The sequence below is a fragment of the Ochotona curzoniae genome, unplaced genomic scaffold (assembly GCF_017591425.1).
Source record: "Ochotona curzoniae isolate NIBS_2020 unplaced genomic scaffold, NIBS_Ocur_1.0 contig_883, whole genome shotgun sequence".
Classification (NCBI taxonomy): Eukaryota; Metazoa; Chordata; class Mammalia; order Lagomorpha; family Ochotonidae; genus Ochotona; species Ochotona curzoniae.
This window is the reverse complement of record NW_024466599.1, coordinates 9,100,582-9,127,069: the sequence shown is the minus strand read 5'-3', so window position 1 is coordinate 9,127,069 and position 26,488 is coordinate 9,100,582. Positions and strand designations below refer to the sequence as shown.

At 42.6% G+C, this 26,488-nt stretch overlaps 1 protein-coding gene across 2 annotated transcripts in view; it reads left to right on the top strand.

Moving 5' to 3' along the window:
• NBAS (NBAS subunit of NRZ tethering complex) overlaps positions 1–26,177 on the top strand; it is a 300,840-nt gene extending 274,663 nt beyond the window's left edge. For both annotated transcript variants that reach the window (XM_040992846.1, XM_040992845.1), the window contains exons 51-52: positions 5,591–5,719; positions 25,772–26,177. In XM_040992846.1, the coding sequence (XP_040848780.1) occupies positions 5,591–5,719; positions 25,772–26,047 (405 nt within the window). In that variant the 3' untranslated portion in view covers positions 26,048–26,177. The remainder of the gene's footprint in view (positions 1–5,590; positions 5,720–25,771) is intronic.
• Positions 26,178–26,488: the final 311 nt, after the last annotated feature.

The window sequence follows — 26,488 nt, the reverse complement described above, 5'->3', positions numbered from 1 at the left end:
TTCACCCGTGCTCTGTGTCCCTAGAGTGTGGGAACCACAATATGACCATGTGTGCCGTAGCTTTGCCACACATGGCGGGATTTGGCACACTGCATAATGTAATGTCTCTGCATGGCTTATTGTTCTCACCAAGTTAAATACTAGATAAACAACAGGTTCAACAGTCGCATCAGGACTAGAGAGCAGAAGTAGCCTGTCATTGGTTCTGTTGAATCATCTCGTTAGGAAAATACTCACACTATAACGCCGCCGTCTGTCTAGCGTAATGCCTAACATTCGCTAATTCTCTTGGGCTTCCACTGCCATTGTCCCCTTTAACCTCCAACAGCCACCTGTTCACAGGTGCCCTTCTCTCCATGTGACAGCTGGTGGAAGGAATGTTATTCCAGCTTCATTTGGGCAGTGAATGGTGTACTTCCTTCTAGAGTGGCCTATAGCATCTGGTTTCTTGGTTATTTTGTTTTAAATTTAATGTTATTGGCACTCTATTGCCTAGAGAAATGTTTGTGTTTTAAATAGCCTTGTTGGTTTTATTTTACAGCAAGGAATGTAAGTTAGCGTGACCACTGATGGGGCATGGACATGAGTCTCTTCCTGTGAGACATTTAGAGCTATGACACAGTAAGCAGAGCTCATCCCCTCGGGGACTCTTGTGCTGCTTTTCAAAGGACAAGCCCAGACTTTCTCATTTCCATCCAGCCATCCAGGAAGCCAGACCTCCCAAGATTGAAATGTCCCTCCAAGCTCTCCCTCCCCTCTGAACATCCCCAAGACCCTGAAACTGAAAGATGGAGTGTACTCAAAGAATGGGCCTCTGCAGCATGATCACCCCATCTGCACATGGGCAGTTGGTCCTCTCTAATAAATTCAGTTCAGCTGTGAATTCGCTTCATATCTGTTCTCCTTACTTGACCACTACCCAAACCTCCACTGGGTACGTGACCTTGATGTCCTCCCACTGGCTGGCCACTGAAGGCCTAGAATCCATTACCTGTGTTAAACTTTCATGCGGGAATGGGTAACAGAGTCTGTCTGCGCATGCATGTTAGTAATAAACCTAGTCAGCATTATATATACGCATATATATATATATACACACATATCTGTCTATCTGTCTATCTATATAGATAACATTCTATCTATAGATAGATAGATATTCTAAGACCTAGAAACAAAAGTATGTTCTTCCCATTGTCTAAAGTGTAACAAGTTGTGCCTTCTGCTTCCTATCCAAAGTACACAAGAAGCTGAATGCTGTCAGGACTTAACTCCTAGTATGCTTTTGTGATCAATTTGAGGTTCTGTGATAAGGGGAGTAATTCATGGTCCACTTCGAGAAGCAGCTGGTCCATGGCTGCTAGGTGAGTTTAGAATGAGGTCCCCGTATTGTGGACCGGGTCTGTGAAGTGCAGCAGAGTGGATTGTACTTGTCCTCTTGCTTAGGGCTGGGAGCAACTCCAGGACAGAACCTTCTCACAGCACAGTGCAGAACTAGGCAGTCCTGGCTGTGCCGGAAGTTGCTCAGCTCCTATTCTGGGCTAAGCAGTAACATGATCCATGACTATGAGAAAAGCCCTGAGCGGAGTCCTTTGTCTTCTGATTTCAGGAACAAGGAGTTAGGCTGAGTGATCCCAGAGAGGACTCCAGTTGTGTGTGTTCTACCATGTGTCCTTAAGTGTCCCTAGAGAGGGCAGGCTGGGGGCCTGGCCTCCTCCTCAGCAGGACTGTTATCGCTGTCCCAAGTCCGTCATTCCCTTGTGTGGGGAATGGCGCTGCGCTAAGAGGAGGTTTTCATCACTTATGCCTTGCACTTTGATGATATGGCACGATTTATTCAGTGAATTTTGTTTCTGCAGGGCCTCTTCTTCATTTTGGTTTTGCTACTTCCGTTTCCATCTCTGAATTTTGTGTACAAAAGAACTTTTCTGGGTGCTGTGGTTAGCTGTGATTAGAGGTTTGTGAGCAGTGTATAAATTTTTTTCTTTTACCAATAACCAGATGTGCCCTAATGTGAATGGCACTTGTTAGAAAGGAAGAAACATTATTAGCACAAATCAGAAGTGACTGAAGTTTATCTTACTACCTTTTATTTGCGTAGCTTATTTTCAGAGTTCCATCATAGTGTACATCACTGAGGTGGTGAAATGATCCATAGCTCATTGACTGTCACTCTGACACCAGTGGTGGCCATATTGTATGGGTCATGAATCGGTGTGTCTCAGTGTGAGCTGCAAGGGATTTGCTTTTTCCTCATCCCCATTTCGGTTCCGCCCCCGCCCCCAACCTCCAGTATTGTTTGGTTATTTTATTCGTGACTCCTTTTTTTCCCTAAAAATGTATTTGCTTGAATGACAGGTTGACAGAAACAGAAAGTCTTCTCTCTGCTTGTTCACTTCCCAAATGACTGCAGCCAGAAACCAGGAACTCCATTTGGGTCTCCCATGTGGACAGCAGAACACACATTCTTCTGTTGTCATCTGCTGCCTTGCAGGTGCTTCAGCAGTGGGGCTAGGTACACAGTAGAGTAGCTCTTACCTGCACTGACGCCTGTATGGGTTGAAGGGGTCACAGGCACCTGCCCGATGTGCTGCAGCACAGCACTGGCCCCTTTGGGACTCGTGAGTCCTTTCCGCGATCCCTGCTCTCTGGCTCTGCCTGCCTAGGGCAGTGCTGCTTTTCCTGATGGGGAATATTAGCAACAGGATAAATTGCCCTCTGTCACAGGACAGTTGTCCCACAATCTCCAAAGGTATATGTCCCTCTTCATTGCTTGTCTCTGTGGTAATATATGAAGATTCACAAGAAGTCCTTTGTTGAGTAAGAAATTTGCATAAAACAAATTCTTGGCATTTATACATTTAAAATTCTAAATCTAGTTCTTTTGGGCTGACACTGAATGTCCGTGACCTGACAAAGGCTCAGAATGGAGTAGAATCAGAGTTTCCATGTGCTGTTGTGTGGGAGGAGGTACCTGTGCTAATGAATGAGCCTGGTCAGCGCCAGGCTCAGAGTCTTAAGTGCCTGGGCCATTTTTGGTAATACTGATTTTGAGAATCAGAAGGCATTTATATTACTTAACTTTCCTGCACTTTTCTTTATCTGATTAGTTAAGGCTAAGATTGTTCCTCCCATGAAGAAATTTAGAATAAAATTGGAAATTATGTATATTACCATATGGCCTGACAAGCAGCTGGTTTTACCCATGGAGAAGCTGGAGGCCCTGTGGAGCATGAGATCAAGGCTGGCATTTCACTGAACTCGGCCCAGGAACAGGATGTGATCACTGCAATGGCCAAGATGCTTAATGTCTGGGCAGCCTGTTCCTGGGGCCTGCTGGCATGCAAGGACTGCACACTGCCTTGCAGTCTCCATGTAGTGACCAGCACATGTGATAAGTCCCTTGGACCCTGTGTCACTAATCTTTGCTCACCTAATGCTTTTCCATTACAGACACCCTGGGGCAAGCAGGAGGTATACAGGAGGACGGACAGTTTAAGAGGAAACTACTTTACAAATGTAGTAGAGGATTTTGTGTTGAAGGTCAGAGATGATTAGCTGAGCGGTCAGTTACTCAGGAGCTCCTGTAGACCGAGCTCTTCTGCTTGGGCTGTCCCAGCCTGGCTGTGTGCCGCCTGTCCAAACTACCTGTCCAGCTAGCCCAGAAAGTGAAGGTTGGCAGCTTATTATGCTCAGTCTCAATTTCACAAATTGCTTAAAAATCCTTGTTTTCACATCACTGACAACTTGTCAACAGAAGGAATCACATACAAGTATTTTTAAGTACAGTATGCACCAAGCAGGTTTGCTAATCAGAGAAGCCAGAGACAGAAATGACAATGAAAGAGACAATGTAGGAAATGTGAATACAGTGAGAACAATGAATGCTAGCCTGGGATAGTCAGGTGCCTGGGCAGAGCAGGTGGTAGTCTTTGTTTTTCTAAGGGCAGACTAAGGAGCAGTTAAGGGTTAGTCAGGGAAAGAGCACAGGTTATACAGCTTGCAAAACCTACAGGTATGAGCGTCCTGCCCATGGTGGCTACACTGTCCAGTACAGCAGCCACTGGCCACAGCTGTCTAGTAACATTCCTGCAATACACCAACCGTGTTTCCGATGTGGCTTGTGGGTTGCAGCTGTGGGACTGGATTGTGCAGTTACAGAGTGCTCCCACCATGGCAGGAAGATTTCTGGGCTGTGCCCGGGGGTGAAGGAGGAAGGCTGAGACAGCAAACCCGAGGTAGCAGCTAGGCCCAGGGCTGAGCTCAGGAGTTTGTGTTGCAGACCCCCAAGGAGTTTCAGGAGGTATTCTCCTAAGTGTTTCCCCAGATGAGAAATCTGCATTCCTCTTCAGCCCAGATGTTTGATGAGATGCTTTGTGATGCTTGTTGAGGCACTTTAGTGCTCTTCTGAATGAGAGTTCGTAAAGCTTCCAAGTACACGTTCTTCCAAACTTGCATCCTGCTGATTTTGCTCATTGTCACACAACTTTGTGTATCACCACCTTCCGCTGAGAAATTTGAAGCTTTGCTGATTTCCAGAAGAGATGACTGAATGAAAGCTTAAAAAAAAGTATAATTGGAATTCTGAAGAGACTTTATCCTGTACTTTAAATGGGAGCTCTTTGTGTCATCCGTACTTTACGTATGCTTTATAGCAATATAAGAGAAATTTAAAGTACCGTATATCTGAGTTTTTCCTTGTCTGATCTGACAAACACGAGAGGAAGATGTGGTGGTCCCTGCTTCTTCTTGCAGAACACAGTAGGTCCTCATCGTCTGGCCCTCGTTTGGAGGGTCCTGCTTCCATGGTGCCACCGGCACTGGGACATCCACCCTAATAGAGCTCAGTGGGGCAGCGCAGCTTGCAAATTCAACTTTTATCCTTTCAGACTTTCGTTGTAAAGAACTATCATTTTTTACATTATGTAATTCCCACTTTCTGGTGACAGGTTCAGCCCATAGAACAAGGGGATCACCTGTGGTGATCCAAAGACTTTCTGCTTGTTCTACACCACAGCTGGTGTTTGTGAAGGTAAATGCCTTACATATCAAGAATCCAATTTGCCTTCACAGAATTATAATGTGGCTTTGAGACGTTTTATTTGCTGATTTCCTTTGTTCAGTAGATGATGATAATGAAATATTGTTCATATTAGTACTCAGTAGATCTTGTTATTTGATCTTTAGTATTTTCTGAGCTTTGTACATTGTATCTATTAGCACTGCTTCTCACATTCAAAATGAAAACTGCAGAGCTGGTGTAAATACTCCCATCTTACTTCCGAGGAAACGAGGACTCTGTGAGATTAGGGAAACCTAGCGCCATGCGCGCACAGTGAGCAGGATGCAGCCATGAACAGCCCTGAGGAATGACTGAGTGCTAGGAAAGAGTTCCTGTTTCTGTGCAGCCAGTTAAGCAGGTGCCAAAGCCCTACCCAGGTATTCAGTATGACCATGACCTTGAGTGTGCACCACACCCACACACATGTGTGGTACACCCATTCATAGAAAAGCATGGAAAGGTAGAGGGAGGGCAGCCAGAGATGCCAGATGCACCCCAGGTCCTGCTCACCGTGTGTTGGTGTGGTTACAGTGCGTGAAGGAGCTGTGCCGGCTGCTGCTAGACCAGTCCCTGCTGCTGCCGTCCCTGAAGCTGCTGCTGGAGAGCCAGGACGAGGCCCTGCACGCCACGGCGATGGAGCAACTGGCCGCCGTCACGGAGGTATGCCTGCCCAGTGTCCTTACGCTCACTGCTTCTCACCTTACTTGTGTTATGTAGTAATGTAAAGGACAACAGGTTTTATGTAGTTCATAGATGCAGTTCTAAGAATGTAACAATACAAAAAAAAATATAATATAGTGATACTTCCCTTCCTCCTCCCCCTTTAAAATTTTGACATGTCATTTTAAATTTAGTTTATAGTCAAAGGTTTACTACTCTGCTAGATAAAGTGTCCAATAAAGAAAAAAATAATGAATCATTGTGAAGAAGTACAGCAAAGGGCTATAAGCAATGCACAGATCCCAATGTGCCAGTTTTACTCCTGTGTATTAAATTATTTTTATACTGTAGGTACAGGTACTAGCTGCCACATATCAGAGGAAATATGAGATTTGTGCTTTTGGGTTTGGCTTTTTTCAGTAAATGTAATGATCTCCAGTTGTATCCATATTTTGACTGTTTCAAAGAAATGAATTAACACTTTCCTTCTTATGAATAATAACCATGGTTTATTTAAAACTTACTCTAAGTTTTACTGCAAGTGAACTGTATTTTTTTTGTTCAAGCAGTATGTATTTGTGTATTTTATAAGCTTTTATTAACCTATCCCCTAAACTAGACTCTGTTTAGCTGCTGAATCCAAAAATTAGGAGTTTTCCTGGAAAAGCCATGTGTGAGTCTCTTCGAGAAAGATGGCATTTCCAGCAGCCGCCTTGTCCTGTTACTTGACACTAGGGAATGCATAGCAGCAGGCTGGCTTTCCGGTCCTGGTGTATGTGTGGGTATTCTCTGGCTAGGTAGAGGCAAGTGGGACATTGTCGCATTTCCTGTTCAAAGTTCCAAGCCCTTCTTTACCCTGGCGTGTGAATCCCATTGAAGCAGGTGCCTGGCTTGAACAGCAGGTGCTGAAATCAAGCTTTGTCTTTCAGGGCTTGTTGTCTTGTGAGGAAGGAAGGAACTTTCTCTACCTGTTTAAAATTTTACACTTCAGGACTAGATGACTTACATTGAAGAATCCTTATGAAGCTTAGTAGTAAAGATGGCCTTCTTTTCTTTGAATTTAGTGTGTCTATACGACACACAGGCATGAATATAACTTTACACACACGCTTACTCTCTCACGCACGCAGAGTGTGGCAGGGTATCTTCTTGGGACCAGAGAGGAAAGGCAGTCCTTGGACAGAGGTGGACTCTTGATTACACAAGACAGTGAAGGTTGGTCAGAAGATGTCACTGAAGGAAAGTGTTGTTAATAACAAAGGATGAAAAAAAGGTAAATTATAGCAAAGTAAAATATAACTGTATTTGGGAGCAGTCATTAGAAGAAATTGAGACATCTGATGGCATTTTCTACTTAAGATGCATTTTCAAAATAGTGACCTAGGTAATGAGAAGTCTTAACAGAAAGCCCTAAGGAACTGGGTCAAGCTGTGATCAAAAGGCCTGTTGGGAGCCCACCTGCCTCTTCCCATGTTGTACAACATGGGACTTGATGTGAAATGGACTACACTGGACTTTCTTCTTCATCTGTTTCATATTAAATGCGTAGGAAATTGGAAGAAAACTAGGCAGTCGGGCTGCGTGTCCTGCAGTTGATTCGCTCGCTCCGTCATGTGGTGTGTTGCATCTGCCGGGGTATTTTCACTACAGTTTGCCATGGGAATAAAGAGAGATGCTGTATACACTACCCCTCCGTGTGCATTGTGCATGGAGTCGTCTTTATCCACCCCTGGATTCCATAAGCGAATACATCAGTTTTCATCCTAAAGACTCTTCTTCAGAAACACTCGTGTCAGGATTGTAACTGGAGCAGGGACTCCCTGCCTGCTAACTATGGTGCTGCCCACACAAGCTGCTGCAAGCATGTATGCGCGCACACACACACACACACACGCACACGCACACGCACACGCACACACACACCAGCCATCCTAAGTGGGAATGCTGCACTGTCCAAGGGGTCCTTATTTTTTTTCATTTTAAACTGTATTTTCTGATTTTTATGCAAGGTGTTACATAAACTTATAGCATGCTAAATGATATAATTTTATGAACAGCTTGGCATAATTTAGATAGTTAATATACCCGTCACCTTAAAGAAACATTTGTTTTGGGAAGAATATTTGCCATTTTCTCCCAGTGATTTTGAACTGTCAGATCCTCTTCTTGCATATAGTCTCCGTGCTGTCCAGGACAGTTCCCCCAGACGCACATTGTCACTAGCGAGTGTTATCTCTGTGTCTTTTGGGGAATAGCCATTATGATAGGTGTGACGTAACTCATAGTGGTTGCAGTTTACACTTTTGTAGTAATTCACGGTGTTGAACACTTTACTTATAGCTTTTAGTTATTTGTATATTATCTTTTCAAAAATTTCTGTTTAGGTGCCTTGCCTGTTTCTAATTGAGTTTTTAGTGTTCTTACTGTGGATTTATTTGAGCAGCTCTGTGCTGCATTTTCCCTCTTGCTGAGGGCCTAACTTGCACATACTCTGTCGGTAGCTTGTCTCCACGTGCTGTTTTCTTTTTTGGTATGGTTTCGACAGGACCTTGATATCAGGGCAATGCTGTTCTCCTAAGAAAACACCCTCATCTTGATTGTGTGAGTGTGGGATTTACAGTTATTCTGTAAATATTTTATAGGATTCATTCATGAAGGTAGACACTTGCTGGGAGGGTGCTTTGGTTTGTGGTTTGGTTTTTGGCTTTGTTTTTATTGATTTAATCTCTTTGTTAATGATCGAGTTTCTGTTTCTGCAGGAATCGGTTTTAGTAGAATAATATGGTTAGTGGTGTATCTAGTTCTTCCAGGTTGTCCAGTGGTGTTAATATATAATTGTGTACAGTAATATCTTGTGATCATCTGTATTTTAATCATTTCAATTATAGTTTCTCCTTTCTGGTTTCAGTTTTAATTTTTTCTCTTGACCTAACTAAGGCTTTGCTGACTTTATCTTTTCAAAGAAACTAATTTTTTCATCAATGTAGTATTTTTCTGTTGTTTGATTTATTTCTGATATTTTTATGATTTCCTTTGATATCCTAACTTTTGGATTAACTTGTTCTTTTTTCTTTTTAAATAGATTTATTTATTTTTATTGGAAAGGCAGATCAGGCTTGTGGAGAGAAGGAGAGACGGATCTTTCATCTGCTTGTTCACTCCCAAAATGACTGCAGTAAGCAGAGCTCAGCTAATCTGAAAGCAGGAGCCAGGAACCTCTTCTGGGTCTTCCATGTGGGTGTGAGGCCCCAACTGGGGTTTTGGGCCATCCTGTACTACTTCATGTGTCATAAGCAGGGAGCTGGGTGGAAAGTGGAGCACCTAAATGGGATCCCGGTGCTTGCAAGGTGAGGGTTTAGCCACTACAGCCATTTTGCTCTGCCCACTTTTTAACTTCCTGATGTGAAATGTTACTTAAAAACTCCTTTTTGCTGTACATGTTTGCTGCTACAAACATTTTTTAGAACAATCTTTGCTATACCCCGCAGGTTTTTATATGATATTTCCATTTTTGTCTTCAGATATTTTTTTATTTCCCATTTTTATTCCTTCATTGACTGTTTATTGTTCAAAAGTGTATTGTATTTTAAGTTATCTGAAATAACCCCTGGGATCGATTAAGTTTCATACCACATCGGTGGGGAAAATACCTACTATAATGTCATTCTTCTTAAGTTGAACAGGGCTTGTTTGGAGTCCCATCATGTAACGTACTCTGAGTGACTTACCATGTCTAGTTGAGAGGAGTGTGTATTCAGAGAAATGTTCTGGGGATACCTGTCAGGTCTCTTTGATCTAAAGTACAGTTCAAGTCCAACATTTCCTTATTTTCTGTCTAGGTGACCTGTTCATTGTTGAAAGTGGGCAATTGAAATCTTGTTTCCTAGCTTGATGCCTATCTCTTCTTTCAGATTTTTTAGTAATTATTTTATTGATTTAGATGCTCTACTGTTGGGTCCAATGCTTTGTATGCATTGTTATATTCTCTTGATTAATTGACCCTTTATTACTGTGTAATGGCTTGTTGTCTCTGTTTAAGTTTTTGTATTACTTTCTGGCTTTGTTGATGAGCCATCCTGCGCTTGGTTTCTATTTTCATGGAATGTATTTTTCATCCCTTCAATTTTAGGCTACAATTCCTTAAAAAGTGGTATGAGTTTCTTATAGGAAACATATAAGATGTCCTTACTTTGTTCAGTCACTCTTTGTGTTTTTATTGAAAAATTTGATTCATTTACATTCCAAGTAATTACTCATATGTAAGATCTGACATTTCTATTTTTGTTGTTTTTTTATAGATGCTTTGTTCCTCTCTGTGTTAGTGTTCCTGTGTAATTTAGTGATATTTCTCTAAAAACTCTTTGAATCCTCTATTTTTATTTTCTCTGCTAAAGATTTTTGCTTAATCCTTGCCATAAGGCTTACATAAAAAATCTTGGACTTATCACATTCCTGTTTCACGCTGATAATAATTTAATTTTGTGTATGACAACTCTACTTTTACGCTGACTTCTGTATTTTGTAGTTTTGATGTCAGAATTAATCTGATGGGGCCAGCTTTGTGCTACAGCGGATTGAGCCACAGCTTTGCCACTGGCTTCTCACATTGAAGTGCCAGGTTGAATCCCAGCTGCTCCATGTCCTATCCAACTTGCAGCTGATATACCTGGGAAGGCAGCAACTGACGGCCAGAGTACTTGGACTCCTTTGTTGGGAGACCCAGTTCAGGCTTCTACATGATCTTGGCTGTTGTGACCATTTGTGGTGAATTATTGGGTGGATGTTATGTCTGCATCTGTTTGTCTCTCTCACTCTCTGACAATACATCTTTCATGTAAATAAACATTTTACAAAATAAACAGGGAATCATTAGATATTTTTAAGAAATTAATGTGATTTTATAAGCTATATTTTTGATAAATTTGTTAGATGTAAGTGCTGTGTTATAACTTAAATTACTCATAATAAAATTGCCTTACATGTTGCATTGGAGCATTCTGAATATAATTCTGTTTTACTTGTGCCTTGGAGACTTTTGTACCTGATTTATTAATCAGTAGCTTTTAGTTTCAATCTCATGAAATCCTTTTAATTCCTGTAAGTCTAATCTGGTGATGATGATGAGCTCCTTTATAGTTTGCTTTTCTGGGAAAAGAAAGTTTTTCCTTCCCTTTGCTTATTTCAAGGCAAGTTTCATGGGCAAAGTGTTCATAATTGTTGGTTTATTTTCTGCTTTAGCACTTTGAACGTGTAATCCCCCTCTCTCCTGGTTTTTAGGGTTTCTGATAAGAAACCTACAGTTACTCCTGTTGACATTACTTTGTATGTTATGTGTTTCTTTCTACTGTCTGAATCTCTTTCAATAGTTTGGTTAGTGTGTGTTGTGGAAATCAGACTCAAGACCTCTTGCATCGTGTACTTGTTGGCACTTATCCCTCAGTTGGGAAACTTTACGGAGATTGTTTCTTTAGATAGACTTTCTTCTCTCCACCCCTTGTTCTAATTCTGCAACTCCTATGCCAATATGTGCATTCTAGACAGAGTCACATGATTCCCTCAGCCTTTCTTCATTTTTTGTGTTCCTGATTTCTTCGTACTACTTTGGATAAGAAATATACTGTCCTCCAACTCATTGATTCTGTGTAGTTGAGTCAGTCATCTGTTGAAGCTTTCTGTTGACATCTCTTCAATCATTATATTCTTCATCTCTAGGACTTTTGTGCTTTTGAAGGTTTCTGTTTGCTAGTTATTGCTTTTTTGTGTCTGTTGTTTTTGCAAATGTCATTCAATTTTCTGTCCTTTTTGTTCACTAAACTTTGTTATGAATACATTCTGCATTCTTTATTAGCTATTTCATAGATCTCCATTTTCTGGGAGCCATTATTGAAAATTCATTCATTTCCTTTAGAGGTGTCATGATTCCCCAATGTTTCATAACCATTGTGTCTTTTTGTGCTTTTATCTGTAACTTTGAGTAAACAGACATCTCTTTTGAATGTTTTAGGCATTCTTTGTGACAGGAACAGACCTTCAATAGTCTGGACTATAATTCTACAACGCTCATGTGGTAAAGACACCAGGCAGACAGAGTTTGTTGTGAATTCTCTATTTAATGGGATGTTGTGTTTTCTCTGGTATCAGGCAGAGTTGCTGTCAGGGTCACATAACGGTCACAGATACTTTCCTAACCAAGCAAGTCCAGTGTTTGATATCTGAAGTTGGGGAAGGCTGCATGTTGGCTCTAGATGCAACGGTCACTGCCTTGGATGTGGCCATAGACTATGTTTTTGGAAATACATGATTGAAGATGTCCTCCCTGTTAGGATGGGGCCATGGGGTGGGACTTTTGACCAAGTTGAGTGCTTGATTGACCTCCCTGAACAAGCATGTCTGTCACCTGCACTTGTCTGAGATGTGTATTCATGGACATTCCCTGCCTGGGTGGAGTCGCTGGGAGGATATTTTGAGCTCATGAGACACTGCTTGACGTCCTGAGCTCAGCCTGCATAGCCACATGGTTTCTCTGGAATGGGTAGCGGCTGAGTTGCTGAAGTGGGGTGTGGGTCTGGGCAGTCTAGCCACTGGAGATAGATTGTACTTCCCAACATGCTTCTGAAAGTCACTAGCTGTGTAGGTGAACCATGAAGGTCACTGACACTCTGATCAGACATGATGGTTGACAGGAACAGAGGTTGCACCTATTTCCACATGCCTGTCTGTGGAACCCCACCCTCCTGGCTGTATTTCTGCCTGGCCTTCTGGCTGTGTGACTCTGTTGTTGCCCCTGGTGTCCCCGGTGAAGTGAGACTAGCACAGTCTTTTTGGGAAGCATGTTAGAATGTCTGTTGGATGTCTGTCTCTCATGTTTGTTTTCTCCATAGAAACTGTGGGCCCAGCAAACTCCTCTCCCCCAGGCATGACGCAAACTTGGAGACAGGGAGAGGGTAGCACAGTTGGAGTAACATTGTTCTTACTACACTTTGAATTTGGATTTTGATCAGCTCTGTGGACCATACAGTACTGTCTCAGGCTTGGGGTTTTCAAGAGATCCTTCTAGTATGTGTTTTGTTGAGCCTAATACTTCCCATTCTGTCATTTTGCTGACATTGTCCAAGTAGTTTTTAAACTGCAGTAACTTACCTCTGTAACAATTTCATCTCCACATTTTATACCTGCCTTGTGCTAAAGCTAGGTGATTTTAAAACTACTCTGCACACTGTGAGCTGCTTGCCTGTTATTATGAAAACACGCAAAACCTCTTACGCCCCTCAGATGCCCAAGGCAAAGCCACAGGAATAAATGATCGAGATGCGTCACTTACCTACCCACAAGTTGCTTGCCTTAGGAATTCAGAAGTAAGATTTATTGATACTTTCAGGTGTTCACATTAGGTTTGGTCTACGGTACCCTTCAGATGTGTTCCACAGAAATGCGGAGCTCTTTCAGCATTCTGCATCCAGCCAACAGCTCAAGTTATACAGGGTTTTTTCCAGTTTTCAGATACCTTTTGGCTTTTGTTCAGTTTTTAAAAATCTTATAATTGTTTACCTAGCTTCCACAAATGGAATCATCTTACATGATTGACATATAATAATACAACCAGGATATTGATGTTGATAGTTTTGTATTCTTAATTCAGGCATCACAAGTAATGTGTGCATTTCTTTGTGTGTATCGATGTCTAGGTCTGTGGGATGAGTCACCCTGTCCCTCTCCACCTCTCACACAACCCCTTGAAACCACTCATCTGTTTCTTGTATCAGTCATTTTGTTATTTCAAGAATGCTATGTAATGAAATGTGGAATTACTATGATTCATCATTCCTCTGTGACTCCTCTGGTGGCATTTGCTCTGCATAGTATGCAGAAGAAGGCAAGGTGCCCCCACTGTTTGCTGCCAGCGTGTGTTCCTTCACTGTTCATTATACCCCAGTGCCAGCTTTGAGGTGTTTACAGTTACAAGGCTGGTGCTCAAATGCTGATACCAGACATTATCCCAGCTTTCCTCCTGCAGCCATCTTCATTTCTGTCGCTAAGCTCTTCTGAAATTGCAAACCTCTAGTGTTTAAATTGTGCCCTTTTAAATGTAGCCAACTGTCTCTCTCCTGAACTAGAAGTGGGAAGTCTGTCTTGTGATTACATTATTTTTCTAGTACATACAAATCAGTAGTTCTTTTACATGCCAATAATAAAATTGCTGAAATGAAATTATACAAGCAGTCCTATTCTCTATAGTCATGAAAAATAAAATTGAAGATGTGAAACATCTTCACAATGAAAATTAAAATAGAAGAAATTAAAGAAGATGCAAAAATGAGAATATCTTCTCACATTGCAGATTAGAGGAATTAATATTGTTAAAATGTCCATTGTACCCAAGGTAATTTATACACTTACTAAGTCCCTGTCAAAATACTAATGATATTCTCTTCATGGAGGCTAAGTATTCGAGGGCAGTAATATTAATTTCTAAATTTGGATTTTGATGACTGTATTTTTGTTGCATTAAGAGTGTCATTCGTTGTGAATGGAAATAGGTTATGCAATATTCAAGATTTGGGATATCGCATGAGTAGCTTCCTTTCAAATAGTTGAGAACAAAAAATTCTTTATGTTATACCTTCTTTCTTTCTTATATACATTTTTTATCTGTGTGAAGTGATAAAAACTCCCTCCTGCCTGCCCCACCATACTTCTCCTTCCTCATTACTTCCTTCATTTCTTATTTTTACAATGGGATATTTTCATTTCAGTTCACAGTCACAGAGTTAACACTCCATTGCATAAATATATCAGCACAGAGCTAGTAGGAAAAAAATAAACTTACTGTTCCTGAGGGGTATAGACAAAAGCTATAAGCAACAATCATATCCCGTGGTGTCAGGCTCGCTCACACTAGAATGCCTGTTTTGTCCTCTGAGTGTTAGTTACCACAGATCAGAGAAAACACGATAGCCATCTTTTTGAGACTGGCTCATTAAACTAAGAATAATGGTTTCCAGTTGCATCAATTTAATTGCAGAAGACAAGATTTCATTCTTTTTATGGCTGAATGGTATTGTGTAGTAGATAAAATACCACATTTTCTTTATCCAGTCATCAGTTGATGGGCATCTGGCTTAATTTTGTGTTTTAGGTATTGTGAATTGAGCTCTTAGAAATACAGAGGTCCAGGTAGCTCTTCTTATGCTGATTGCATTTCACTTGGATCACTTCCCAGAAATGGGATGTCTGCATCATATAGTAGATCTGTTTTCAGATAATGTGGGGAATCTCCATATTGTCTTACATAATGCTACATTACTTTACATTTCACCAATAATGCATTAGGATAACTTTTCCTCACATCCTTGCCTGCCAGCATTTGTTTACTGAATACCGTAAGGTAGCCATATTTTGTAAAGATTTATTTATTTTTATTGGAAAGGCGGCTTTACAGAGAGAACGAGACACACATATTTCGTCTGCTGGTTCATTCTCCAAGAGGCTGCAAAAGCCAAAGCTGAGCTGAACCAGTCAGAAGCCAGGAACCAGGAGCTTCTTCTAGGTCTCCCATGCAGGTGCAGGGTTCCGAGGCTTTGGGCTATCCTCTTCTCCTTTCCCAGGTAACAAGCAGGGAGCTAGATGGGAAGTAGAATAGCTGGAAAACGAACCGGTGCTCATATGGGATCTTGGGCACGCAAGGGGAGGATTTAGCTAGTAGGCTGCTTGGCTGTGCCCTGTGTGATAGCTGTTTTAACTGCATTTTTTAAAAAAAGTTTTACTTCTTTTTACAATTATTTTATGAGACAGTTCCATAGGCACTGGGATTTCCCTTATCCCTTCTCCAATTCCCTTCCCCCCCTCACTGAGTTCCCCTATAGCATTACTATAGTATAGTTCTTTTTTTTTTTTTTATTGTTGCTTACATTGTATTATGTAGTACAGTTTTATAGGCGCTGGGGATTCCCCCCACCCCTAACATACCCCTCCCCCCATGGTGGATTCCTCCACCTTGTTGCATAACCATAGTTCAAGTTCAGTTGAGATTCATTGCTTGCAAACACATGCCTAGCATAAAGTTCAGCATCTTATTGTCCAGATAAGTTCAGTGGCCTCTTGGGGAGACCTTCTATAGTCTGAAGATAGGTCTAACAGAGTAAAGATCCGGTCAGTTAAAAGCCCCAACAAGGCCTCAGTATCAATATACAACATTATGGAATTAATTGACATAGTATTGGGTAAACAATATGTTAAAAATAATGCAAGTTCCATTCTTCGAAACATCTGGGTTGAGACAGTATCAATGACAGGTTCAAAAAATAACAAACAACCAAACAAAAAATTACAGGTTAAATCAAGGCAAACATGTGGTATCTAATCTTTTGGGATTCGCTCATTTCCCTTAGCATTATAGTTTCCAGTTGTGCCCATTTAGCCACAAAGAACTGCATTTTGTTTTTTTTAATAGCTGAGTAGTATTCCATGGAGTAGTGGAAAGGCGGATATACAGAGAGGAGAGACAGGAAGATCTTCCGTCTGATGGTTCACTCCCCAGGTGGCCGCAACGGCTGGAGCTGAGCCAATCCGAATTGGCTGAGCCTCTTCCGGGTCTCCCACGCGGGTGCAGGGTCCCAAAGCTTTGGGCCGTCCTCGACTGCTCTCCCAGGCCACAGGCAGGGAGCTGGAAGGGAGGCGGGGCTGCTGGGATAGAACCGGTGCCCATATGGGATCCCGGGCGTGCGAGGCGAGGACCTTAACCACTTGCGCTACCACGCGCTGGGCCCTATAGTATAGTTCTTAATACACAGTCATATGTCCATCATTGTGGGCATGGACAGTGACAGAGAGTCCAGCATCCTATTGCCACTCTCTCCAGAGAGTTCCAGGTCTGGGTTCTTATGTTAGATTTCCACCATGATCTCCTTAGCCGCAGTTCCTAGCTCACCAGTCTCCTCCTACTGTGATACCGTGCTGCACCTGAAGTCGTCTATACAACCTTTCTCTCACTTCCGGTTGGAATAGGTCCCAGGATTTGGGAGACACCGGGTGTCCTATATAGCTAGGTTGTTTGTGGGGCTGATCTGGTCGGAACTGTTGGCCATTAGTTCTGAGGGCCACACAGACCTATTTTTACCTGTAGGATGTCAAAGTCAGTATTATTTTCCCTGCGGGACCAGTGCAGTACACTGAGCTCAGTTAGTTCTTGCCAAGTTCAGTGCATGCGCAGCGCACTGTTGTCCCCTCAGTCTCAAAGTTCTTGCTACACTGTACAAAATGGCGCCTGATGGACCACTACTAGAGATTTTGATCTGCTGGCTGTCAGGTCTTAGGGTCACTGGAACTGTCTTGGGTGGAGCCTGTAGGATGCCACATTGTTGCAGTTTACTGAATCAGAAATGGGTTCACTCCAAGCTTAGTGCATGCGCAGCCATGCCCCATAACCCTTGCCTTCTTAACCAAAATGGCATCAGATACAGCTCTAGCAGGTGGACTGGGCTGTGAAATTCACCTGTTTCCACACCGTCCATCTGGGATCTGCTGCTCTGTCTCTGCTCCTGGTCAAATCAAACAGACAAGCAGGATGAGCAGTTCTTTGTCTGCGTTTATCTCTGGAACTCCTGGTGAATGTCACTTCCCACCTTGTTTCTGGAGGAGTTCTGGCTGCTGGTGGAGTTCAGTTTGCTGAATTCCACTGGAGTATCAGTCTCTGCAACACCACACCATTGTGTCTGCTGCTTTCCTGTGTCTGTCAGTCTGCAGGTACCCCTCTGCTGTTGTTCTGTCCTCTTCTATTTCCTGGAATGTGCCTTGTCTGATTCACACTGGCTAATATTTTTCCATCTGTTTAAATGTGTCCTTACCCTATTTTGCTGTTTTGATTCTCTAATTTCATTGTTCTTAATGGCTGAGTAATATCTCATAGACGGATTGTAACTGCATTTACTTAATGTTTTGTGAACTGTTACCAGTTGCCCTTTCAAAACTGGGGTCGTGGTGCTTCCTGCTCTTCATTGCTTCATCCTTTGTGATACTGGTTAAAGCCTGGGCTCCTCCCTCCTCCAAGGATGTCCTGAACTACCCTTCCTGTGGAAAGAATACTTCATAGAGTCAAGAACTGTTGAGGGCCTTTAGCGCCTAGTGAGGAGTCTCTTCCAGTTGCTGATCATAACCATCACATTTCAAGTTCGATCTCTTTGCCAAGTATCATAACAGGCACATTTTAATTTGTCTTCTAAAAAAATGTTTATTCATTTTTATTTGAATGACAGGTTTACAGAGAGAAGGAGATAGATAGGTCTTCCATCCGCTGGTTCATTCAAAAGATGGCTTCAAGGGTTGGAGCTGAGACATTCCAGAGCCAGGAGCCTGTTCTGGATCTCCCAGATTGGTGCAGAGTTCCAAGGACTTGAGCCACCCGTTACTGCTTCTGCAGGCCACAAGCAGGGAACTGGCTGGAGAGTGGTACATCCAGGGCACGAACCAGCATCCATAAAGGACTCCAGTGCTTACAAATGAAAGATTAGCCTATTGAGCCATAGTGCTGGTCCCCATTTTATCTTCTTAATAATTCTTTGAGAAGAGACTGTCCTGGCTTCATAGTTGAAAATTCTATAACTTCGAGGTGATAAAACTAGCATGTAGCCAGTGCTGAAATTTCAACCTCAGACCTAATGTTATAAATCCACATTTGAGCATACTGCTTCTTTCAATGAAACTAGAAAGACTGTATTTCATTGGCAAAGGATTGTCTCTGCAGAAAAATGAAATTGGGTACATCTTGAAGCATGGAATATGAGCGCTGAAAAAAGCCTGGAGCAGAACTGATGCAATAAGTCATCCAGGTTCTGATTGAACCCTCGTGGGGCAGGCAGCTGCCACACTCCAGGGGTCTGTTCTCTTGTGGAAAGAGTGACATGAAAGCACCTCCTCAAGGAAACCTACACCTCTTTATCTTGAACTTGTAGACCCGGGTTTTGTCCTGGGGTCCTGGGGTGTTGCTCAGAATTCCTCAGATACTTTTTCGCAGGCAGTCCTTCATGTGTTTCCTATCTCCTTTAGTCTTGCCTTTAAGGCCTTAGATTGTACTAATATTTTCTACAGTGGTCAGTGTCCAAGTTGGAGGAAAACCTTAAATATTATTAGCAAACTAGGAGTGAATTGACATAGTTATGTCAAGCCAGGAAACCCTTCCCTTTTTGTTCTTCCTCCGGCTCTATCCTAGTGCTCTGCCAGCACCTCTTGGTAGGAGTTATACTCTGGCATGCTCTTCCGTGTAGCCTCCCTGTGCCCAGCTCTGGCTTACACACGTTCCTGTTTCAGCATGCTAGGAGAGCAGGTAGATCAGGTGGATGTTTACAAAGTCTTTTGCTGTTGGTTCTAATGCCAATTGGGTTTTCCTCTCAGTATACTTAGTCCAGGGTACGTGATGTGATTTAAGTGATGCAGACCCAAGTGAGCACTTGCTTGTGTCTTTCATGGATAGCAACTGGAGGGAAACTGATTGCCTTTGCAATCACTGCTACTTCTGCTGTTTGAGTATGAAGTTCTTTTTTCTCAGAGTTTTGGGTACATCTGTCTATTTCTAATAGTCTTTGTAACCTCATCGTATTACGCACATTACATCCACCCTGCTTCCTCCATCCTCAGCTTGTGCTTGGTCTTCTGGATACAAGAGGCCCTGCAGTGGCGTCTCACAGAGGTCGAAAGCGGCTCTACAGGGGTAGGCAGCTCCCCCCCCCCCCGTGGCACTGTGGGACTCATTAAGTGCTCCTTACACACAGCCTGCTTCTGTATGTAGAATCAGGAATAGGGATGAGATGACATACAGTCATCTTGTTTAGAGGATTTATCTCATGAAGAAGTTGATATATGAAATGATAATACAGAGAATTAAAGGAGGTAGCAAGGGAGCCATCCCGGTGTGTGGAACCAGCCAGAGTCAGCGCCCCAGTTCTCACAGAAGTGATTCAGCTTGGATTGCCAGAAACAGTGCAAGATTGTAAGCCACCTGACACACGCTAGTTTTAGTTTTAGAAGAGGAGTATGATCAAGTGCCACAAGGAGTGGAACTGATGGTATGCTGAAAGCTCTGGGAATCGCGGTCCAGCTGATCCAAAACACAGAAGCTCAACCACAGGTGTCTTTCCCTATTCTGGGTGTACACGTGTGCTGCTTTTCTGTTTGGTTTATGCTTTTCTAGTTGACATTTTGATGTCTTGCTAGTGATAGTATATTCCAAAATATGACAAAATTGCTTCCCTAAGGTAAACAGTGAAAAAATATTAAATAATCTTCAGAGCATTTGAAATGAATTCCTGCATGCATTATGCTACTGGAATTTCAGCTTACCTCATTACTGTAATTACTGTTAATGTGATGTAGATCCATAAAATCAAAGATTTAAATTCAGAAGAGGTTCATTATCTATTGTTGAAAGACAAATTAAGATGATAACATTTTAATGGCTTGGAAGACAGTAGTGCTTTGCACTTTAATAGATTTCTTTCCCAGGGTCTGCGGAGTTAACACTTATTCTCAAATACTAGTCAGTGACACAGAGACAAAATACAGCTCACAATAGAACTGCTGGGCATTGTACTCATCCTGATGGACTGGAACTCTACACCAGGCTCTGTGCTAGGCACTTACAAGCTTGATTGTCTCCAGACAGGCCTTACAAAGAGTCTTTATTTCTGATACGGAAACAGGAGCTCAGAGCGGTTGTCCTTAACAAGGCCACATAGCTGTTTAGTGAAGGACCTGGAATTGGAAGTTTGTCTCCAGCCCGCAGCCTGTCTTTTCACAACAGACTGTCTACAACTCTAATTCAAATCAACTGATCCTTCTGGAGTTGTCTCATGATAATTTCAAACATTGGAAATTAGGTCCAAAGCGATACATTTTTTTTTCACTCAAGCTCTTAAAGCGCCTGCCAGTCGAATGTGGGCTGCATGTTGTCCCTCAAGCCATATATCAAAGTCAAATCCTGATCTATCTCAAAGGTAAGTGTTTTTAAAGTCAGAAAACATAATTTACATTAGTTCTTTGAAGAATTATAATCTCTAAGTTTTGAATAGAACAAGTTGCAAAGAACTATGTCTTTGCCTGATGATAAGAAATGTGAAACTTCTGTATAACAAAAAATATATATATAGTACTAGGCTAGACTGTTGATTTTTACTGGAATTCAGGTTACTGTTTAAGTTACACAAAGAACTCCTTCACATGTGAAAAGAAGTGCTAGAACCCTGTCAAATAAGCAAAGGCTTTGATCCTTTCCAGAACAAAAACTAAAAATGGCAGGAAACAGAGGGAAACAAGTAATTTTTACAGTAAATTCAAACTGCAATAGCCTTGATGTGTTATTACAGAACTCCTAAAATCACAAACTGTTTACATTTCAAAATAGAAAGACCTAAAGTTGGGAAGTTTGTGGTAAATATGTCCCACTGTGACACTGTCACCCTTACTTGCCCTCCTCGTGGAATCAGCATTTTAAAGTGCCACACCCCTGGTGGCTTAGACACCAGGTTCACTTTGGCACAGCTCTGGAGGGAGCCTGCAGGCGGTGGCTACTCGCTGGGTCCTCCCTCATCAGCCCTCTGTGGCTCTGTGCTCTGACCTCTTCTTGGGAAGACACTTGCTACAGAGGATTGGAGCCCATCTGAATGTTGTCATTTTTAGAGAGTTGATTTCTTTTTTTAAAGTTTTACTTCTTTTTATTATTATTTTATGAGACAGTTCCATAGGCACTGGGATTTCCCTTATCCCTTCCCCAATTCCTCTCCCCCCCCATTCCCCTATAACATTACTGTAGTATAGTTCTTCATACACAGTCATATGTCCATCATTGTGGGCATGGACAGTGACAGAGAGTCCAGCATCCTATTGTCAAGATATAGTAAACAGTTTCATTGGGAGTCCATCTTTGTCTAGAAGTAGAGATATATACTGCGTTGTATCCTTACATCTGGATATGATAGTCTCCATTACACAGCTACTATATATTCCCGCAAATGAAAAGCCACAATACAAAATCAACAACAGGAAGAAAAAAAAAAGAAATTAACAACATCATGAAGTTAAATAACATGCTACAATGACTAATGTGTCGCTGAAGAAATGAAAAAGAAAATCAAGAACCTTCTTGAAGAAAATGATGTTACTGTATGATCTATAAGTCATTGAAGAAGCATTGAGGGGACCTCTTGGTTTTTTTTTTTTTTTTCAAAGTATTTTCAAGCTTTCTCATTGCTCAAAAGGTGAATTAAATAGCTTGTAATGCATGATGACTGATAATACTGATTGCATTTTTTGGAGTGTAAGATGTCAGATTTTTGGAATCTTTAGCTACAGGAAGCGTGAGGACAGCTGGAGGTTAGCCAGTTAAAGCGCACATCCATGAGGTGGTGATCATGACACAGTACCTTAGACCGCCTCGGGTGCACAGCACTCAGCCGTTCTTGGGGACGGAGCCCTGCTGGCCTGAGTGTCCCACCCAGGCGGCCCTGTGTGGCAGCAGAAGCATCTTCACACTCTGGGCTGCTAGGCTGTCTCGTTCTCCTCTATTCCTCTCACTTCTCATCTTCAGATACACTTGTTGAAATGGCTTGTTATCAAGAGCATCGCCTCTATTCTCCCGTTCTCCGTTTTGTCACAAATATGCACATGATAAATATGCACAAAATATGCAATATTTTTCTTGAAAATTATAACAGTGGAGTACACTCACCGTGCTGTCCTTGCACATAGCCTGAACCTGGTAGAAAGTCAGAGAAACCCTGTCCTTACCCACTCTGGGGAGATCATGTGCAGCTTCTGGAACTCGGACTTCTCCCGGCCAGACTTGGACCTGCAGGATGTCACTGCAATGCGGAAGGCAAGGAGGGAGCGGCAGCCACAGCAGCAGGCAGAACCCATCACTTCCTTTGTTGTCAGGTCCCCAAAGGAGGGATTAGAGAGTAGACTGATAGACGGATAAAGGGGCCCCAGCCTTGAGAACTTGTACTCAGAACAATGAAGAAGTATTACCTGTAGTGTTTGGATTCTGAGCCTTTTTATCCACATATCCTATCACACAGTGTCGCATCCTGGCACATACTCTGTTCTCTGCTCGTGGCTTAGGAGGCTTTATTTCTCTGAGTAAACCAAAATAAGAATGCAGACACCAGTCAGATACTCCATGTGTGTTTACTTGTTTAAGTGCATGTGTGTGTGTGTGTGTGTGTGTGTGTGTGTGTGTGTGTGCACCTGCGCACATATGTGAGGGCAAGTAGCGGCACCATCAAGGAGGAAAGGAAAGTAAGCTTTATGCTTCTCCTTTGACTCTTGTGCTCACCGCTCAGAACCTTCTGAGTGCTGACTCTGTGCCACCCATTCTGGTTGGGAGGAATGTGAGTGAGCAAAGGCAGCCAGATCTCAGCTCTGGAGGACCGGACCCTGTGTTGTGGGAGAACAAATACTAAACATCAAGTAGACTGTTCTTGTAGAAATGGCCTTAAAGGGGTGTCAGGAGGTGCCCTGCAGAGCTGTGGGTTACAGAGAGGTTGGATTCTACGGGAGCCACTTGTTTGCCTGGAAGGAAACGTGTGGAGTTCCTGGGCCGTATCAGTGAGGAGTACTGGAACATTCTTAATCAGAAAGGCTGGGCTTTTACACTGGTAGCTATCTTTCCCATCCACTCTTTTTTTTTTTTTTAAGACTTATTTTATTTTTATTGGAAAGGTGGATATACAAAAAGGAGAGACAGAGAGGAAGATCTTCCATCCAATGATTCACTCCACAAGTGAGCTGCAACGGCCCATGCTATGCCGATCTGAAGCCAGGAGCCTCTTCCGGGTCTCCCACGCGGGTGCAGGGTCCCAAAGCTTTGGGCCATCCTCGACTGCTTTCCCAGGCCACAGGCAGGGAGCTGGAAGGGAAGCGGGGCTGCCGGGATAGAACTGGCGCCCATATGGGATCCCGGGCATGCAAGGTGAGGACCTTAACCACTGTACCACTGCGCCAGGCCCTCCCATCCACTCTTAAAACAAGACAAAATTGAGTGCAAGTGTGGGCCCAACAGGGTGGGTGAGTTGTGGAAAGAAAAGACTAATGTCAGGAGTCATTTGAGTTCTGGGGTATGGTCTACCTGTGTAAGGATTCTCTGCAGGGATCCAGTTCTTATCATGTGCTTGGGACATTTACCAAATATGCCACAGTTTATTTATATGGTTCCGTTCAACTATGTAACAAATGTTGATGTGACTGGATGCTGAAATGAAGCAATGATTCAAGTTGGTTTGGCCAAGAGAGTTAAATTGTCACCAAGAAGATGGTAATAAAGCAAATGTTTATGTTGGATTTCGAATGATTTCTAGTTGTAAGAAATATATTATCTGATAGTAGTAATTTCAAAAAAATTACTTGAGAAATAGGAAGAAATTCAATGCCAAGGCTGGGATAGGCTGAAGCTAAGAGCCAGGTTTCCCACGTGGACCTAACTACTCCCAGAACATACATTGGCAGGATGCAGGAACTGGAGCAGACGGAGTGCTGGAATTGGACATTCTGAAGGGGCCGGTATGAGACGCAAGCATTTCAAGCAACCTCTTTAGTACTAAGCCAGATGCCTGCCCAATGTGCAACAACTTTTGTTTTCAGTACTTTGTTTAAATTATTTAAGATTTATTGCATTATTTGAAAGGCAGATTTGAAGAGAAATGGAGAGAGATTGAGAAAGAAGAAGAGAGAGCTATCTTCCATTCATTAGTTTACTCCCAAAATGGCTACAGTGGTTACTAAGGCTGAACCACACCAGAACCAGGATCCTGGAACTCCAGTTCAAGTACCTGGGTGATCCTCTGTTGCTTTCCCAGGTGTGTTAGCAGGGAACAGAATCGGAAGTGAAGCAGCCAGTATCAGTGAACTGAGCCTCATATGGGATGCCGCCATTGCCAGTAGCATCCCAGTCTCCCACACAGTGCCAGGCTCTCCTGCTTAAGTTCTTTCAGCCAACAGAAGCAATTGACCTTCTCATCTTCAGAAGCAGTTAGTTTTTATCAGAGGCCAGGTGGGAAGAGAATATCCTCTACAGTTGTTTGATCTAAATATTAGTTAATTAGCTTTGAAATACCGTGTCAGAAATAATGTAAGTTTCCTACAATCTGAGTTATTAGCAAAAGTGCATAATGACATTAACAAGAGCCTGTCATGAAGCAGTTTTCTGACAGCCCAGTGTGCGAATCTCTGAATTTTGGCAAGTGATGAGTGTGGACTTGATTCCTTACAAAATGCATGGGAAATTTTATAAAAGAGAAAGATCTAAAAAGACGATCCAAGCTGTGGAAAATCATGCATAGATTGTGAAGATAAGACCAGGGAGAAAAATGGAATAGAGGACCTGCAAGCTAAAGGAACCTGCAAAAACTTTTCTTTTCTTTCTTTTTTTTTTTTTAAGTGAGCTTGGTGCCCAGTTTCCTGGAGGGTGAGGCAAGACCAACTCAGAAGCCCACTGTGGCTGATGCTATTTATAATCTTCTCTGAGCAGATTAGAAAAAAGAATTTTCTTGTTCCAAAAAAAATTTTTTTTTTTCTGTACTCAGGGGAGACTTGGAATTAAAGAGTATAGACTGGCAAAATTAACAATGAAATGGCAAATGTGGTTGCTGAGAGCACTGGCTTTGTTAAGCGAAGGCTGACCTAAATTTAGATTCTGGATTGATAGTTTACTGCATACAGTAGACCTCAGTTTCCTTATCTGTATAATTGAGAAGTAAGGAGGATGGTTTCACAGATTTGCAATGGGAAGACCCACGGCAATAATGCATGTATAATGTTTCACACCAGTTCTGGAGCCGAGTGGCTGGAAACTGTGGTGGTAATTCAAGTGAGCTCCTGCTGTCCAGGAACCCTTCTTTGTTGTGCATGCCTACGACCTCAGAGATGCTCACAGCTCACTTCCACATTCTAGAACACTTGCTGCTAAACCTGGACAAAAGTGTGCATGATAATGAAGACCCAGTCAACTGTTTGGGGGAGAGGAGGCCAAGCAAACACCCTCTTATGTTTTGCCCGTCTTATTTCTTAAAGGTGAATGATTCAAATTGTGACCACGAACTGCTTTCCCTGCTCCTGGATGCCAAGCTGCTGGTGAAGTGTATCTCCACTCCCTTCTATCCACATATCATTGAACACCTGTTGGCCAGTCTACAGCAAGGGCGCTGGGATGCCGAGGAACTGGCCAAACACCTGCAGCAGGCTGGCCATCAGGCCGAAGCTGGGTCACTCCTGCTAGCCGTGAGGGGCACTCATCCAGCCTTAAGAACTTTCAGCACGGCCCTCAGTGCAGCACAGCATTGGGTGTGAGTAACCCAGGCTCCCTGAGGGAAGAGAGCAGCAGGAGCTGACTGCTGCTCCCGAAGCAACACGTGCACCTGCTGACTGCACCTGCTGACTGTTCGTTGTTCCAACAAATTGCAATAAAGCTGTACGTAAATGATGAGCAAGCTGCGTGTTTTCACCCTTTGTTTTCTTTCTTATACTGACAGGTTAACATGCTTCTTTATTGACTGACTCTTTTATCCCTGTTTGTTTTTAAGCAGCCTTTTCCAAGTAGAATACAATTAATGAAGTGTCTAAAACTGCACTGTGGTGGTGTGTAGGGCTGAGTGGAAAAGGGAGAGCGTGTGCCGTAGAGGGTGGTTGGGACAGATGTAAGGTTGGGAAAGGACAGATCTGGACTGCGGTCCACAGCTAGTTCTGTAACTTCAGGCAGATTCTCCCCCCACAAACCCCAACTTAGACGAT